At 35.3% G+C, this 18776-nt stretch overlaps 1 protein-coding gene across 1 annotated transcript in view; it reads left to right on the top strand.

Moving 5' to 3' along the window:
* SLC41A2 (solute carrier family 41 member 2) overlaps nt 1-14543 on the top strand; it is a 41754-nt gene extending 27211 nt beyond the window's left edge. Inside the window, exons 8-10 of the mRNA XM_018080870.1 lie at nt 1318-1449; nt 2455-2603; nt 12382-14543. Of these exons, the coding sequence (XP_017936359.1) occupies nt 1318-1449; nt 2455-2603; nt 12382-12567 (467 nt within the window). The 3' untranslated portion in view covers nt 12568-14543. The remainder of the gene's footprint in view (nt 1-1317; nt 1450-2454; nt 2604-12381) is intronic.
* The last annotated feature ends 4233 nt before the right edge of the window (nt 14544-18776 follow it).

Raw genomic sequence — 18776 nt, 5'->3', positions numbered from 1 at the left:
TTAGGTTCAGCCATTTACTGTCTTTAAGCAGTGGTGAGGCAGAAGTTCTTTGAGTTCTCAGTATTAGATCCCTGTGCTTACCACTCCATAGCCACCAAAAGAATTTGGGAAATAGTATCTTCTGATCACCATAGGTATTTGTTCTGCACCCAAAGCCCTAAACATCAGATAAACAAATTAATTCAACTATGATAAACAGGGCCTTTCTCCTTCTGAAGCAGAGTCAAAATCTGCATTACTTCTGCTTCTTCTCAGAGTAGCCCATTGCTGTGTAGAGCATCTGAAGGGGGGAAAGAAACAGCATGTACTTGATATGCAAGTAGACAACTCAAATATAATAACTAAGAGGATTTTATGCTGTTGCTTCTTGCCACTGCATTCTACAATGTAGATATAAAAGCTTGGTTTAGTTTTCTATTCATCAAAGTAAAAATTCATAGAACATAAACCAGCCCATATTGGAAGGAACCTTGAAATGTCATCTGGTCCAACCTTTTGTGGGAAAGGAGCCTAGATGAGATTATCAAGCTCCCCGTCCAGTCATATCTTGAAAACCCCCAATGAAGGGACTCCACCATGTCCCTGAGGTGGTTGTTCCAGTGAATGACTGGTTTAACTATAAGAAATTTCTTTCTTATATTGCAACAAAAGCTCTTCTTGTGCAACTTGAGCGTGTTACCCCTTATAATAAAGAAAGCAGAATCTCCATCACTACCATTGTCTTAAAAACCATCTATTCAGACACATATCTTGTTCTTTCAACCTGAATTATGAGTGACAGAAGACTCTAGTTAGTCCTGCTCTGTGTCAAAGGGGAATGAATATATTAACTCTTGAAGTAATTTCCAGTCCTGTGATTCTGTGTGTGAAATCTGCTTTTATGCTGGTGGTAGTGAGTGCATCTGCTTTCGTTACTTATATCTGCCAGGTAATCCAGCAGGGGCACAACTGTGCAGTACTTCTGCTGTTCCAAGAGGAATTTCCAAAAAGGAGCAATAAAAGGGAGTTTCACCTGTGAGAAAGCATAAGATTGAACCTTTTGGAAGGTTTGGAATTTCTTGCACTTGCAGTGATTCAAAGCTGATCTCCAAATATCCAGTGATACACCAAACTGTAGCCCAAGTTTTCTGACTTGTTTTAATGCTTGATGTTTGCCTGTCTGTAGCTAATATACATTCTAAAGATATTTCTCATTTTGACTTTTGTACATAGGGTACTGTGGTAAACATAGAGGAATTTGGTAAATTTGCAAAAATATTGCCTGCTAGAGGAAAAAAATAGTTGAAAACTTTTCATTTGTTCCCTTCTGTGTTTCAGGTATTGGTGGTAATCTAGTAGCTATTCAAGCTAGCAGAATTTCTACCTACCTCCATTTACACAGCATTCCTGGAGAGCTGCCAGAAGAAGCCAAGGGTTGCTATTACCCATGCAGAACATATTATGGTACAGGTATGGATTAGTCAGTTAAAACTGCTGTCTCTCATCTCCTCTTTACCCCTGTGTGCTAGGCTGTACCACCAGTGAGGAATGGCAATGGACTGAACTGGCTGTGTGCAGTTCAAAGGCAGCAGAGGCTTGGCAGTTTCCTTTCTCTGCAGCTGTTTGCCTGTGAGAATCTCAAGGAATTCCTGGAGGAGACAAAGAGTAGAGAGGAACGCAGAGCAGGGTGTAACCCTGGCAAGGTTTGAAGATAAGGGCTGATGAGGCAGGATGCCACTCAGAAAGATTTCAACCTTCATCTGTCCTAATCTTGTCTACCTGCTCCTAACTTTTGTCATTTACCCCTAGAAGTTCAAACCAATTTCCTGTCAGGACTGAGCTTTATAACTAACATTATTACTAAGCCAAATCCCTGATTTCTATTTCCAATTTCCCATTTTCTTTCTAGATTCTTGCTTCACAGCTTATTCCTCCCCTGTATTTCCCACTTTCCTAATGATGTAACTGTGGTGAAATGTGATGTGTCAACACCATGTATTACACTTTCATATTTATTAAATTAATTGGAACAGATCTGAAAGTGGTAAATGGGGGATTACTTTTTAGAAAAAAAAAGTAAGAAACTTTTCTAAAAAGTATTTTTAGAAAAAAACTTTAAAGATTGTCTTGAATATGGAGTCCAAAAGATTGTCTTTCCTAGAAAGATTTAGGAGGTCTCTGCAGCTCCAAAAATGTAGATGGTATTACGTGAGCACAGAATGAAGGCAGACAGTTCACACCCTCTCCTGGAAGAGCTCTGCTTACCTTTTCTGATAGACCCTAGAGTTGTCTTTTTCCCCCACTGTGAAATTCCTCAAGGAGTCTTTTAGTGGAAAATAATGCCTGCTGTTCTATAGTTCCATAGTCAATGCTGTGGAATTCCAAAACCATTTTCTTTTTATATTAAAAAGAATAAAAATCTGCTATAGTACTCGAAGACCTTAACCAAGTTTTGTATTTTTTTTTTTATTGTAGAGGTAAATAACAAATCAGCCCAAGTTCTGCTTCTTTTGGTGATTCCTGGACACCTGATTTTCTTGTACACTATCCACTTAATGAAGAGTGGACATACTTCCTTGACCCCTATCTTTATAGCAGTATATTTGTTTGCAGCCCTGCTACAGGTAAGAACAAGTACAACTTGTAAATGCTTGTATAAAATCAAATGCTTGAAGAAAACCATGCTTTTTTGATATCTAAAATCTCATGAATGAGATACAAGGAGATATGTGTTAATACAAGCTTTCAGCACAGCTCTGAAGTAACTAATTATCTCCACATATATGCAGCGTGCACAGGTGTATCTGTACTGTGAGTGCTTTCCAGAAGACACTTGACTGCATTTTTTCCCAGTCATGCATCTTTCACATTGTTCTTGGAACCATTGCATCTAAACTCCCTGTCATTTTAATCAACCAGAGGGGAAATAGAAAGAAAGAATGGTAGCATTTATGAATAATGAATATATCGAGGAAAACTCTCAAAGAAATCTCCTAAAGTGGCTCATGTTACTGTTTTAGTTAACATAGTCCAGTAGATAAGAATGTTACAGCTTCCTTGGTGTGTTCTTAATATTTATTAAAGTTTAAATTAGTCTGACAGTGAACACCATGCAAGAAATTTTAATTGCATTTATTGTCAAGCTTTGTTACATTATTTTGGCTGGTCTTACCTGGTGGTATGTTTATACCCAGCAAGGGCAGTTCTTGAAAGATGCCTTTTGAAATAGTGATGTCTCAAGGTGAAATAATTTCACTTTGAGAAATCTTTAATACAAAATTAAATCTTTTTATTAACGCCACAGTTAGTTTTTAGCTATAACATGGCTGAATTAACTATAATATTTCATTGCACCTTAAAACCAAAAATTGACTGTTCACATTACACAGTGAAAGTGTAGTTGAAATATCCATAATTTAAATATACCTGCTGCTTCTAAAAACGTGACCACTTTAGTTTTAAAATACAGACAATATTATCAGCAGTGAATCCTTAATAAAATTATGATTTTTAATGTTCTGAATTTCTCTCTGTGTTTATCATACTGCTATTTCAATAAGGACAGGTTTCAAAAACTGTTACCATTTCATATGAGAATTGTATACCTTTTTGGTAGAACAACACTGGTAACATTCCAACCTTTGAAAATGAGAGTGTCATACTAAAAGATATGTATTACTTTTCATTTTCCTCTTACATAATATTCTTACTTTCCAGCCTTATTGCTCCTTTTATAACGTGTTTTCCTGAGGAAATGATGCTATTCCTTCACTCTAGCTCTTCTGTCTGTCTGTCCTTTCTGAGAACTTTTGAATCCTCTGCTCCATTTCAGTCAAGTTTATCTAAATCAAGCTCTCTCAGTGGTAATAGGTTCCTGTAATCTTGAAAACAGGTTGGGGCAAGAGTCCCTGTTAATGCCTCTGCTGAAGGTAAGTGGTACTGAATGCAGTGTGATTTCAGCCATTATTAGACTTTAGACATATCACATGGGAATCAAACTGAATTCATAAATTTAGTCCTCCTGCTCACAGAACTGCAATCATAACATATTTAGGGACACAAATCTTTCCTTCAGCAGCAAGGAGTACGGTAAAACTTGAGAAATGCAGAAGCTCACCTGAAAACCAGTCTAAGACATTATGACAGGACTTTCAGATCACACAGTAATTCAGACCTGGCATCAGGATGTATAGACATGTAAAGTTGCTTTTTCATAACTTCATTATATGATTAGAATATTCAGTTTTGCAGCCAAGCATATCCATTGCAGTACATAAGGCCACACTTGATTGTATTGATTTTTCACTTATAAAGCAGACATACAGCTTTTTTCTTTTTTTCCCCTGCTCCCTTTTATAGATGATTTTTTGTTCTTTATCTTCAGTTTTTAGCCATAACAGGTGTTTTAGATGTATTTACTTGGAAACTGAATAACAGTGTTGCACACTATAACTTCTCATGGGTCTTGACGTATTTACAGTTTGAAACCCCGTGGTTTTAAAGACCTTCTGAAAATATTTAATAGATTCCTTTCCCCATTTTAATTTTTCTGGTGTTTTTCTAGTAGTGATTATTGTAGTATTGCATACCTCTAATTAGAGCAGATTCAAAAATTTTGGACAGATAATTCTTGCTTTAATTCTTAAATCTTCAACATATTTGATTTACCTGTCAGTCTGAGGTGCTTCCATACTGTGATTTGTTGCTTTTAAGTTTCTCCTTTCTCAGGGAGAACTCTTCAATATTTGTACTCATTCCTCTTCCCTTTTTCAGTGACTTCATCTATGCACCTGGATATAGTAGAGAACAGTTTTCAAGCTGCCATTACTTTTGGCATAATCTAACATCTACTGATCTCATTTTTCCAGAATTCTTTTATATTTTTGTCCTCCCAATGAGAGCTCTTCCAGTTCTGCTGTAAAACTGAAAAACCTCACAGCTAATTGTCTCAATTAACAACAAACCAACTCCATTGTCAGTCTTTTGATCGGTGAGAGATCTGCATTCTAGGCCTGTTTTATAATATATTGGGCTTTGTATTTATGTTCACTTTGCATGGAAGGCATATGAAAATGGATGTCAAAAATTGCAATCCTGCTTGCAAGCTGTATCTTTTATGTTTGAGGTGGTAGATGATAATTTAATAGAATACAGTGATTCCCAAAGGTAAGAGTTAATTATTGTCATTCTTGTGTTTGAGGAAGTTTAATATGACTACTTTGACCTTTGCAATTCCTTACTTATATTGAGCTGGGGGGCAGAAAGGGGAGATGAATAATAATTATGGCAATATACCTCCTATTTATATCTTTCTCACTATGTTAAAAAAATAATGCTAAATTAAAAAATAACAGCAGCAATGAAATGGATTTTCTGTTTTTAAAATTCAAGTGACTGCTGTAAGATGTAAAATTATTTAATGACATACCTTACTGTGGACTGAAATAAATCATTAATTGACTTCAAGATCTGTTTATAATCTCTAACTGTCCAGCTCTGTGTTTGTTTAAAATGGAGAGAAAGGGGCTAGATAAATGGCAAAAGTAGAACTGGAATGTTAGAATAAATGGGAAAAAATCAAGAAAATGTTAATGCAAAGACATTGATTATTGCTTTTATATTTTTCTCTTCTTCTCTCAGTTTATGCTATTCCACAGTATCTCTACAGTAAAATTATACATACATATGAATTCTATTTGGCATTTTAGCATGACTTTTTCAGATTGTCTGTAAACTTCAATATGCATTCGAAGGTAATAAAATGGAATTAATTTCCATTGAAAGTTCTATGCAGTATTGCTGGAGGTCCAGTCAGAGAGTTAACTTCATTTTCATCCAAATCTGATACTTTCATTGTTTGACTTTTGTTTTTTCACTACCCATGCCTACCAGCTCCTTTCAATTCTTCTCCCTACCTGTTCTGAGATATTTGTAGATATTTTCTCCACAGCATGCCATTTAATTGAAATATTTATGGAAAAAACATAACTAATATGACATGATGAACATTATCAGTAGTGTAATTTAGTTATTATTGACTGAAAATATGCTGTGTAGTAAAACAGTTTCTCTGAATATGCAGTTGTTTCTAAAAATCAGTAAATTAAGATATTTTAAGTAGTATAAGTATCCATACTGTTAGATCTTCATTGTTTCTGATTCTCTATGGATGAAACAGTTTGGGGTTTCTACACTTAAGAAAACCCAGAAAGTATTTTATTTTTTTTTTATTATTTTATTTTAATGTTCCTAACTCTAATAGTACAGTTGTTTTTCTTCATTAAATTAATACATATTCTTGAAGTGTTCTTAAATTAAATTTATAAACTGATTCTATTGAAAGCCAAGGCTGTACTCCCTTTACCTTAACTGCACAAATATTTCTATTAATCTGCATTCAGCTAAAACTTTTAAGCTAGAGTTCGAAAGGTCTGAATTAACTCTGTAGTGAAGAGCCTGTTCTGTGTTTATGAATGGCAGCACCAGGGGAAAATACAAATAAAAAATGTTATGAGGAAAGTATAACTTCTAAGCATGTAGGGTACTTCACATAATACAGCATACAGTATCTGGGCAAGCCAATGTGCCTTAATGAAAACCAGTATAATGATTTTAAATGTGTTTTGGATTTGTTGAGTGGCTTCTATTTAAGAGGAATACTTTTTCCTTGAAAATTTTACAAGAACAAGTCACAGACAAACATGTACCAGTACACTACACGCAGTTACAATATGGGATTTGAGCAATAAAGATTATATTAATTGGAGAACAGTCCTCCTCTTATACCTCACAAAGGCACAAGTATTTTTTAACTGTATGAGGCTGTGCACTGAGCAAAGTTTCATCCTCTGTCTTGTCAGCCTGCAGGAAAGTGAGAGCAGCTCTGGAGTTGCCAAGCCGTCAGTCCTGGCACACGGCTCGGAGCATTCAAAGGCAGCCTCTGTTCTGCATGTTCTCACTGAGCCAGTAAAACGCCCTCTAAGGAATTTTCACACCTACTAACCAAATCTGAACACACAGTTATGTTTAAGATTCAGGGAATAAACAAACAATAGGAGATTCCCAGAGCTATTACCAGGCAAATAAGTAATTCCAAAATTCTTCTTACCCAAGGAAGGTCAGATGTGTACAGCTGTGAACTCACTTTTGCAGTTCTTCAGGGCTGTTTGGGGCAATAGAAAACCAAGAATTCAGCACTGCTCATAACAGCTCCCTGCTCACATCAAAAATATTTTCGGTTTCTCACTAGTGTGAGGGTTCTAATGATGGTATGGGCCTCTTTAATGTGGAAACATAGCTCATGAGATACTCTGTACATAATAGAGAAATAAGAAAGGTTGTGTTTATAGACAAAATGTTGATACTCTTTAAATACTACTTTTTCTAACAGGAAAGTTTACTTCCGAAAGATAGAGCATATAACTGCTAAAGAGACCATGAATTATGGAAACTAAAGTCCAGATCTGGACAGCTCTGTATATTCAGTGCTTTCTCATTGCAGTATGACAAGCAGACTTGCCAGATTCACTGAGATGTGAATGTGGGTATCAACCACTCCTTCTCTTCCAGTCATGTTGCTGTCTGTGGTAGAATCCTGGCTCCTACTGAATCATTAGCAGGGATATATCATTTTTGCCTTCAGAAGGCTGATCTCCAAGTGCTTATGTACATTGCTGAGTTGTGCTACAGCTAATGCAGTCTGAGCATACCTGAACACTTACTGATCTGGGTTATTTGGAAGTTATTTTGGTCAAACCAGGGTGTCTGGCAAAGATACGAAGAAATCAAGATGGCAATTGGAAAAATTTGAATCAAACTGGAATAGAAAAGAAAGTCGCTTCCCACAAAGTTACATCAGTATAGTCAGATTGACTTAGAAACAACTTCAGTTTTTACTTCAATGAGGTTTTAGTTTTACATAAATGTGTGCTGTGCTGTCTGGGCACTTGGATACCTTTAGAGGAGCTAATACCACTTAGCTACAACACAAACAGCAGCAAGAAAAAACTTACTGTTCAGTGGTTTCTTTGCAGCCAGACATTGAAGGAAATCTCTATATGTTTGGAGGAAATAGTGATTTGTTTCCCCTGGACATGATACACACCAGATATGCTACCTGAGAAAACTGGAGAAAAATGGCTTTTGAAAAACGTGTGTAGACCCTGAGAGCTCACTGACTACAGATCTCTGTCTGTAGGCAGTGGAAACTCAGCAAGTTCAGTGTAGATCAGTTACAAGCACTTTGCAATTACTACTTAGTTTCACATGAAGACATCAAAAGCCATTTAAAATTGGAGACGTGTAATATAGAATTTGAAAATTACCTTAATGAAGGGTCAAAACCACTGGAAGACTTAAACCATAAATCTGGCAAGAGTGACAGAGTGAAGACACAGTAGTCTTTAGAGATCCCTAACTGGGATTTTTTACTCGTAATTAAAAAACAAATAAATAAACTTACCTTTGATTTTCATAGATTGGCAAGAGTTCTTATACAGTAATTACAAGATCTTTTCATAATTATGTTATAGATGAATTTTGAGTCAATATAATTTTGAGAATAAAGGAGACTTAAACTACATTTGAAGAGGTTACCTCAGTTTATTTGCATCTATGTTTCCTGCCTAAAGTAACAGTATGCAGCTATTTTGTAATGTACCTTCATATGGAAACAATTTAAGGTGAAATCAGCAGTACTAACAGGCAGGGTATCCTGTCTAAGGCATGCTAAATAAACTGCTAAGGGGTCTTTGTTCTACGTACTAAACTTAGACTTGAATCTTGATAATGCTCATCTAGAAAAGCATATGCAATTATATAACCTAAATTTTAATTTTCCAGTTTGGTATTGGAATTCATTCATCACAGCGACTAATATATAAACCAGTATAAAGGTGAATTATTCTAATCTGCTTTACAAATATTATGCATTTGAATGTTACACTTTTATCACTGTGAATTTGACATGCATTCACTGATAAAATATGGACATACCAGATGAATGAAACAATAAAAATATTATAGCATCCTGCAACTTATTAATTAGGCTATAGGAAGCTTAGACAGTAGTAAGAATGTTTGGAACAAGTTGTGTATCTTTATTTTAAATAATAGAGTTTTATTCTTTTCCCATTTCAGAAATCATAAGAAATTCATTCCATGAGAAAATGCAGATATGCTACATGAAAAAGATCAAAAATAACTTTCCTTAGCTAATCTTGTTATTGTATCTAAAGACATGCAGAGAATGAAAGTAAATTTTGTGCAAAATAATGAAGGAAAAAAACCCCTGCTTTGTAGTGTATAATGGTCCCATTTCTAGTCGTGCAGTCATAAGATTTGAACTTTAAATGGTGAAGCTCACTCATATTTAAGCATTCATGTTCAGTTTCAGTTTCAATCTGATATTCATAATTTGAATCAGAAAATTCAATATTGAGAATTACTCTCTATTGCTGTTCTTTGTTGTAAAAAATAATACAGATACTTGTATTCCTTATTTTTAGATCCTTCGTCATTAGTATTTGATAAAGAGTTCACTCTAGCTCTTTTCCTCCCTCTTATTCTTATTGCTGTATTCTGCTGCTTCTGTCTTCTGAGGACTTGTTTTGACAATGTGACTAAAGGGTCATTTTAGAAATGCAGTCTAAATCTGATCATGTCTTTAGTTTCATTTTCCTCAATTTTGATTGTGATTTTTTTCCCAGAGGAATAATAATATAGCATGAACACTTAATTGTTCTCTTCCTCTGTATATTAAGTAATTTTAGCTCGCATCTTGAACATGTTCTTCATGTTATTTCAGGCTTTTCTTATCACTTTTCTCCAGCTTTCATGCTAAACAGAACATTCTTTACTGTCTTAGTAGGCTTTTCTGTGATATTGGTCCCTTTATTTTTTCCCTGAAAACCAGCTGGTTTTCAGTTGGAAGTAGGAAGGCTTTCTTCTTCATAGCAAGAGTGCAGGGCAGAAGAACACAGAATTCATACTGCTGTGCCATCTGCGTTATTTTGCTGACATAAGTATCCATCACTGATAAATAAATCTCAGAAAATGTGAAGTGTTGTGTCTTGTTATGTCTTTTTAATGATTTTTCTCCTTTCTTTTTTAATCTGTCAGATCTTTGTGAGTGACTTATCATTTTAAATTCAAGACTGTCTTTCAAAAATTCAGCAAACTCATAGTAGGGTCCTTCTTTTTTTTCCCCCCAAAATAATAGTTGATTACTTTGATTGCCCCCTCTTAGCAGTGTTCTTAACAGCAAAATCTTACTGAAGATTTAAGTCACAATGATTAACTCTGTCTTGCAGCACGAACTAATGTGGCCAAATAAGTAACCATTTCCACAGACTGAGCCCTATAATTCTTAAATGTTAGTGGGTTTCTAGCCATGCAAATACAGGGTGGATGATAGCATTATTCCCTCACAAAAATGAAGGCTGGTGAGCTGCATCCTCATAACATACTCTGTAAGCACTATGTCCTAATTTCTGTCATATACTGTTATAAGCATCAGTTAATATAATATGCTGTAACCTTTTCCTGTTACTTACAGAAGCCAGACATGTTATAATTCGTGTTATTTGTTGCACACCTGTAGGTTAATACAAGCACAAAGAATTGTTTGGGAAGGTTCACAGAAACTTAGTTTCCAAACTACCCATTTTTCACAGAAGTATAAGTCAGTTATTTCGGGGTGGAAAATATATAGACAATATTCACATTTTAAGAGTCAAATTTTACTGTGTATGTTGTGTCTAATTGGTTGTGTTATATAAATGCAGTATATATTTTTCTTGGAATGAATGCTCTCATCTTCTAATGGAACATGCATAACTATTGTTGATGTGGGGCGCTACAGGGTCTTCTGTGCACATCCTGTAGGAGATGTTAATGTACAGGATCTTTTATAAACAGGCCTCTTTTTGTCTCTGTAAGAAGAAGGAGCTGACTTAGAGAATCTGATAGTCTTCCAAAGAAAACATCTGTTTTAAATATATTTGTTTGGATTCCAGTCAGTGCACCTAGGACTTGCATAATTAGCTTAGACTACAGAGTTCCCTTTTCAGAAGATACATTTATATAAATAAGCCATGCATTTTTCATTAAGCAAATACTCCTCCTTTTTTTTTTAATTAGAAATTCAGGCTTGTATTTTAACATACACTTCTGCAAAGCAAAGATTAATTGAGAAACTTTTTCAACACAATTCTTTGTATGACATTCATTTTGCTGTATTTATTATGGAGAAGCATCTTGCAACATCTTATCAATAAATGAGTGTGTACCTTTATAAGTATGCTTTTGATGCCAGTGATTGATTATTTACTAAATAAAATATAATATTATACTTTTTATTACTTCTGATGCTGCATATTCCTTATAGTGGAGTACATAGTGGAGTACATAGTGGAGTTCTTAAAAAATGAATTATAGGAGTAACTGTTTAAAGTTTACTCTTCTGAAAGGTCTGTTTAACTAAAAATACATAAAACAGAGTGTTTATTTCATCTTAAGCAGCTTCTTAGAAGATACAAGAAGAAATGAAACTCAGTTAGTGGTCCTTTCTCCATTCATCTTGTGCCATGCCACACCACATGATTCCACTGAACCAGAATCTCTTATCATACAGCTGTGCAACATTAAAGGATTCTTTTTTAAAATTGGATTAATGATTATGCATACCTCTGGTATTAAGATCAAACTTCTCAAATGTTCAGACATTCACAGTTGGGAATGAAGTCTTTTACTTTGGGACAAATTCAGCCTGGAGTGACAATTTCATAATATATATTGCAGGTGTACCTTATTACAGAGGTGCTGAAGATGGTATTTCAGGCATAAAAGTAGGTTCTAGGCCATTTTTGCAGTTCATACAACCCAGAGGAAACTTTTCTTAATTTTACCTGATATTCTTTATATCACATCTGATTTCAGGTCAGTGCTACATCTGTGGAAACAGGAGTTAACCTGGGTTGAGTGTATTCATGTGGAGCGACATGATTTGGTTCTGACAACTCAAAGCCTCACTTAGGCTCTCTCTGTACAGAGCAGTGTGTTATGTGAGAAGTGCAGTTGCATGTGTGGTTGGACTTCTTGCTTTTTCTTTCCATTTTTCAGAAGTCCTCAAGCATAGAGTGGGTGAAGAATGCTGTCAATAATTTGATATGTTCCTTTCAGCTGTGCATGTGATTGACTGAGAGAAGTTGGCTAAGTGTCCCTCTCTCTAGCTGTGGGGAGTTTGAGTCTGAAATTAATTTATATTAATTACTTACATTTTTTCAAAAGCAATTGTATACAATAATTCTGTGTAGTAAGGAGACAATAATGTTGGCTGTTGACTTCCTTTTGCTGTAACTTACGTAATAATAATACAGATTTTGTTTGTTTGATGTTATGTAGGTGTTTACTCTGTTATGGATTGCTGACTGGATGGTGCACCACTTCTGGAAAAAAGGAAAAGATCCTGACAGTTTTTCTATACCTTATCTTACTGCACTGGGAGATCTGCTTGGAACTGCCTTACTAGCTATAGGTTTTCATTTTCTGTGGCTCATAGGTGACAGAGATGGTGATGTTGGTGACTAATTATTCCAGTGGATGCAATGACTTTTTCTAGAATATTGACAAGACTGATCACTCCACTTGAGGGTCCTCAAAGTGACTGTTCCATTTGGTCTAAGTAAATCCAGTTGACACAGACATAAAACAGCCTTAATGATTTTAGTTTGGTTTGCATTTAAAAACTTGAATGGAACTAGGATACTTCAGACCTGTATTCCAAAACCAAGGTGAATTGCTGGTGATTGAAGACATCTGAGTAGACACAACAAGGGGTGGATCAATCCTTCATCAAGTTTTAAATTTTTAAAAGATCTGGTCTTTTAAAAGAACAGTTCCTTACCTGTATTGTGAACCAGAACAATCTCTAATTTCTCATTCAGCAGTGACAAAGAAAAGAGTAAGACCTAATCAGTGTCTTACCTTGTCTTTCCCTCCCAGGGACAAAGTGGGTATATTTTTTCATTTTGCCACAAGAGTGGCAGGGTAGACCTCAGATTAATTCATTTTCATAGACATTACCTGAATAGTTGATGTATTCTTATCTTGCAGTTTCAGTGCTGTAGCTCTCTGACCATTGTGGACTTGATTTCAGTAATGACTGTTATGGTGATTAGAACCCTGAATGTCCACACATGTTGTCACAAGCTTTATTTTCTGTATACTAACATGCCCATCAGCATTTATAAAATTAGGCACTTGAAAAGTGTCTGCAGGGCTGAGCCCTTTCTTTTTGTGCTAAAAAGAGCAACCTAATTATTTTGCTGTTGTGATTTATTAGAACAAGAAAGTAGTAAAGACAAATAATGTGACACTGACTTGACCAATAATAATGGATGAATGATTAAAACTCCTTGTGTTGGAAAGTGTATGTTCATTTTAGCAACTGAAAAGATGTTTAACTAACTGATATTAATGGTGTTGTGATGGCCAGTATCCTGATTTTAATGAAGTATTTAGAGGTGTTGATTTAACTGTACATACTGATCCCTGCTTAAAACTTGAGGTATAAAAGATGAAGTTTCATTTTTAGGCACTTATGAAGTTACATAAACTTCTCAAATTCTGGAACTGTGTCATCCATTTCTAAGCAGAAATCTCTTCTAACAGGGGATTTGCTTTCAAACTGTGAAAGTAATATGGTCAATGAGGAAAATACGGTTTCTGAATGATTTCTCCTATTTGTAGACCTCAATATTTCAAATAACACTTCGATCATGACAACTTTGGTTGCCACTTTGAAAAAAAAGGTACTAATTACTCTGTTTTAAAATCTAGTGGAAGTTCCTCACAGCATACATTTTTCAAGGCTATAGCATAAATCCTAAATGCATAATTAAATAAATCATATTTTAAATGTTGTGGTTGAAAGTTTTAAATTTTGATATTTAAATTAAATTACTAAATCCATATATCAGCATATGTTTTAATCCTATAGTCATGTGCTTTATAAATACAAATCCTTTTTAATTTGATGGACCTACTCAGATGAGTAGATTATGTGGGTAAGTGTTAATAGGACTTCTATAGGTGTTGGTCACCTTAAACTCTTTGGAAGTTCAAAGTGTTTGCAACTTTGAAAATTAAACCAGCTATTCAGTGCCTACACGTGAATTTAGATGCCTGGATTTTAGCTCCCTCATTTAAACACTTTTATTTAAGCTTTTTCTTACAGTTATGATAATATAGTTGTTTGAATGAATCATATGTATTACGTCTTTTATTATGTGAGAGAAAGATGAAATCTTTCTAACTTCAGGTTCTCTGACTTTTCTTAGTTTGTATTAATGTTATTTAAAATAGTTTCTTGTATGTAGCATTGCGGGAAATACTCCTATTAAATAGTTTAAATGGAATAGATGTAACTCATTTTTAATTTTTTTTCAATAATGGATATTTATTTTTGATGCAAATGTAGATGCAAATTTTTTTACTTCTGTTAGAACTGCCATCTGAATCAACTAAACTGGCATTTCAAGCACCTATTAGAATTACTGGGTTTTACGGTCATTTTTAAATGAATTGCAGGGTTCTTAAAAATTAAAATTTCTTGAGATACTTGTAATCTGTGCTTATCTGATGGGTGAGGGTGTTGTAGTATTTAGTCATGGCAGTATCGTTAGTGTGTTAAATATTTTCCTAGTAAATAGGCAACTATTGGTACAGTTTGCTGACAAATGTGTGAGTGAATTCTCCCCCAGTCTGGGGGAGAAATGTTACATGGGTCAAATTCAGTCAAATTTGAAAAAGGGAAATATGTTGACCAACTGGAATAATCTGGGCTTGGAAACCATAAGTGATGGACAAGTGTAAAGGGGAAAGTTCATTGCATAGTTGAGAGAGCAAAACCCATATTGTGGGAAAGAAAAAGGTGCAAACTTTCACACAGCATTCATTATGAGAGGCGGGAGCAAACAGAAGGAAGTTATTTGGAGAAAAGAATCAAAAGGCACAGCCAAACTTGTTTCTCAGGAAGGGAAGAAAAATATAACTCGTGTTGAAAGGACTTGGGGAAGAGGTGTAAAAAGAGATACTTTGGGGAATGGTGGAAGTGAGTGGGGAAAAAAAGGAATGCTCTTAGATATGATTAAAGAGGAACTTGAGTGAGGAAAGAAGTATGACATTGATAAAACAGGGAGAGTCTTGACATCTGGAAGAACAAGATGTTAATAAATTATCTATGATGTGGAAAAGGGTTTGATTCCTATGTGGAAGGAGCATTTTATAAACTTACAGGGTTTGCAAACTCTGCTACCTCGTGTTATGAAGGCAAAAAGCTCTTACCACTGATTTCTAGAGGGAGTGGTATTCCAGCCATGAGGATAATATGGGAGATGACACAAAAGAGTACTTGGATAAAAGAGAATTTTATCAAGTACTCAAAAACCATACTCCCTAAACCAACTTTAACTCTAGCCAAGTCAGCCTTTTCACAGTATTCCACCAACTTGATTTTTTAAACACAGCCCAGTACGAGTGAATTACTTCATTTGTGTGTGGGTAAGAAATGTTACTAGAAATTCTGTCAAATTGTGTGCTTTTTGTACATTGAAAGGGACATCCTGAAATGTTATTCTGTGTCTTGTTATCAAAGCAGCCATATTTTATAATCTGGCAGATAAAATGATGACTCTGTGTTAAAAATCATTAAGTGTTTTCCTCCCCTCCACCTGCTAGAAGATTCTTTCAAACCTTCCTTTATAATGTCCTGCCTAACTAGGGCTATGGCTGATTCACATCTATTTGCTTTTGTGTCAGCATGGAGCACTTTCTTTGATTCTTGCTTATATGGGCTCATTCACCTCATTTAAGCTGTGGATCACCTTAAAGCTCCTCCTGCAACTTCTTGTACAGATTTTCAATCTGCTGATGAGCTGGACCAGCCAAAAGCTCCAGGTGCTTTGCCTTACAAGTTACTGTCTATAATCTGATGCTGAGTAACTCTTGGAGTTCTCTTGTTTGGTCATTCTTAATGTCTGCTGGGTTTTTTTTCTCTGCTTCAGAAATATCTCTAGGGTAAGTAGAAGGACGGGCGGGTTATTTGAAATGTGTATCATTTTCCATTCTGAAGGACTTTGTGACCATCTCAATTGCTCCATGAGCACGAATGGAAGGGGATAATCTCATTTGCAGAGTACAACCAAATGCAGCTTTAAAAGTTGGAGTCAGTAGTGTTTCATACTGTAGGAGTTTTCTTTTTCTATGTAATGCTTTGAAATGATGTTGGAATTCTGAATGAATGCCTGAATGGCTCCAGCTTCTTTTTAGAGTGATTATACAGCTGATTTTACAGCTCTATTATGCTGTTTGATATAGGGGAGGATTCTTCTTTTAACATATGTAGATCAATACTTTGATTTTTATAACATCAGTATACACCTTGTCTTAATCTGTGATGTTTAAATTGGCAAGATCCTTCCACTCCCATGTTTAATATATTAATTTCACTGGGATGTTTAGAATGCTGATGAGAAACTGGTGAGCAGTAAATTAATTTCACTTCTTTTTACAATTTGCAAACAAAATTAGACTTTTCTCATACAAAGATTAGAACAGCACGAGGATTAAGTCTTTATAAATGCAGAATATTTTGCAGAATCAGGATTCAAAATAAGACCTATCATCTTTTTAATGGATTTGCGATTTCACTTCAGTTCTGAGCATCACAAAAAGCTCTCTTAAGTCCAAGAATAGCCCAGAATATGCATCAGGAAACAGTAGTATAAGCACAAGTGAAATGAAGAGTTTGAAATTCCTTATTATTATTGTAATGGTAAAACTGCTATTGCAAATGAGATAGTCTCTTTAGAGGTGCAGAAAATGGCAACAGAATAGGGTAATTGAATTATAACCTGCTTTAAAAAAAGTAAGATAATGTTCATAAACTGTAACCAAGGAATTGAAAGCATTGTGAAGTCCGTTAGTAGGATTTTTCTTTTATTTCTGGCTAAATTTTTTGTGATACCACACGTTGTTTTGATTGTGTTCTCTAATCCATTCCTAATCATGTCAACCTGTTGCTCAGCAATCTTTTGGATTATCGTTTTCCCATATGTATTCAAAGTTAAAAAATCAGCTTTTTGTACATCTAGTTGGGGGGAAAAACAAGGAAAGAGATGCATTTTGTCCTTAAAGCCTCATTCTGATAGTCCTAAAGAGAAGTCTTTCTGTTAAATTCAATGAAAATTTGATCATCATGCATGCTGTGCATGAATACTCCAGGGAATCTGGTATTAGCCAGACATGAATAATTCATGATTAAAGCTAAGAACCGATATACTTAGTAAATGTACAAGATTGCCATATTGTGGGTGGGTACCCAAGAGCAGGAGTCATGCAGCATTGGCAGGGCTGACCTTCCCTGCAGCTGGAAACTTAATTTGATTTCAAATCCTGCTAGTTGTTTATTTAATATGCAACTTAGTCCGTCATGTCCTCTGTTTATGCTTTTGTTTCTTGGTCCAAACTATACTTGTAATCTGCTTCTTCCTTTACTTAGCATTCTTCAACTTGATCTTTTGGGAGATTGTTTCCTCTTCAAGAGCTCCTAAAAGTCTTGAGAGGTCAAGGAATAATTTTAAATCTGCTTTTTGCAAGTAAAATAGGGTCCTGAATGAATTAGATTAGTAGATAACTACTAACTTCTGAACAGATCCTCAAGAATTAATATCTCTAAGTTCTCAGGTTTACATTCTAAGTTTTACTGTGAACAGGATCTTAAGAAGATTTTGTCTGTTTACTTCTTTTTTTCTGTCATCTCCTGGTTCAGATTAATGAAATTGTTGCTATGTCCTGTCTACAGTAGAAGAACATTTTAATAAACCTGACATTCTAAATAGTATTTCAAAAATTATGAGCAACAATACTTGTTTTATACTTGAGAAGCAAGCATCCACTACGTTCCTGTGAATCCTCATACTATGGTTAGCTTTAGATCATCCAAAACTCTCTTTTTTCACTTAAAATAGATGAGTACCTCTGGAATTTGGAGCATTTCCAAAGTGAAAGTGAACTTTTTAAGCTTGATCACATTTAGGTAACTGAGATCAGCTCAGGTACCATTTTGTAGACAAAAGTGTGGATGATTGGGAGACATAAGCAAGCTCTGTATTTGTCTAATACATGAAGTTCTCTCTGTTTCATTCATTTTATCTTAATGCTTTGCTATTGCCATTGTCTTCAGGCCCAATCCATTAAGGCCACTGAGCACTATGGTAGTGTAAGTCTATCACATACATATGGTACTGTGGTCCCCCACTGTAACAAAAGACAGAAAGGACTTTGAAAAAAACCCAAAACCTTAAGAAACCTGCGTGTCATTTGTGCAAAATGTGTAAGATCTAAAATGCTGAGAATTCAGATACAAAACGACGTACTCATTCTCAGGTTTCATTTCCATCTGGCCTTTGCTCTATTCTCAAACTAGAAAGCTGCTTCATTTTTTTAAACAAAAAATTTTTTTAAAAGATCAAGGTCAAGAAACCTGTCTCTGTTAGACACCATGTCTGGTTACGTGCCTTGCATGTAAGACTGACATAAGCTAAGACTACATTCGTCCCTTATAGAGACTAAATCCCTTGCTTTGAGCCTGACTATATAGTCTTGGCATTAAACAGCCTATGGCATTGGCACAGTGCTGGCTGTGTGGGGTTTTCACCCCCGTGACTCTGTACCTGGAAGAGCTGACACTGAGACACCCACGGTGTTGCAGCAATGTCCATCAGTTCAAAGGAAGT

Source organism: Manacus vitellinus, unplaced genomic scaffold, assembly GCF_001715985.3.
Source record: "Manacus vitellinus isolate BGI_N305 unplaced genomic scaffold, ASM171598v3 scaffold_5_pilon, whole genome shotgun sequence".
NCBI classification, from domain to species: Eukaryota; Metazoa; Chordata; class Aves; order Passeriformes; family Pipridae; genus Manacus; species Manacus vitellinus.
Note: the sequence above shows the minus strand (reverse complement) of the source record. Positions and strands in the feature narration are given on the sequence as shown.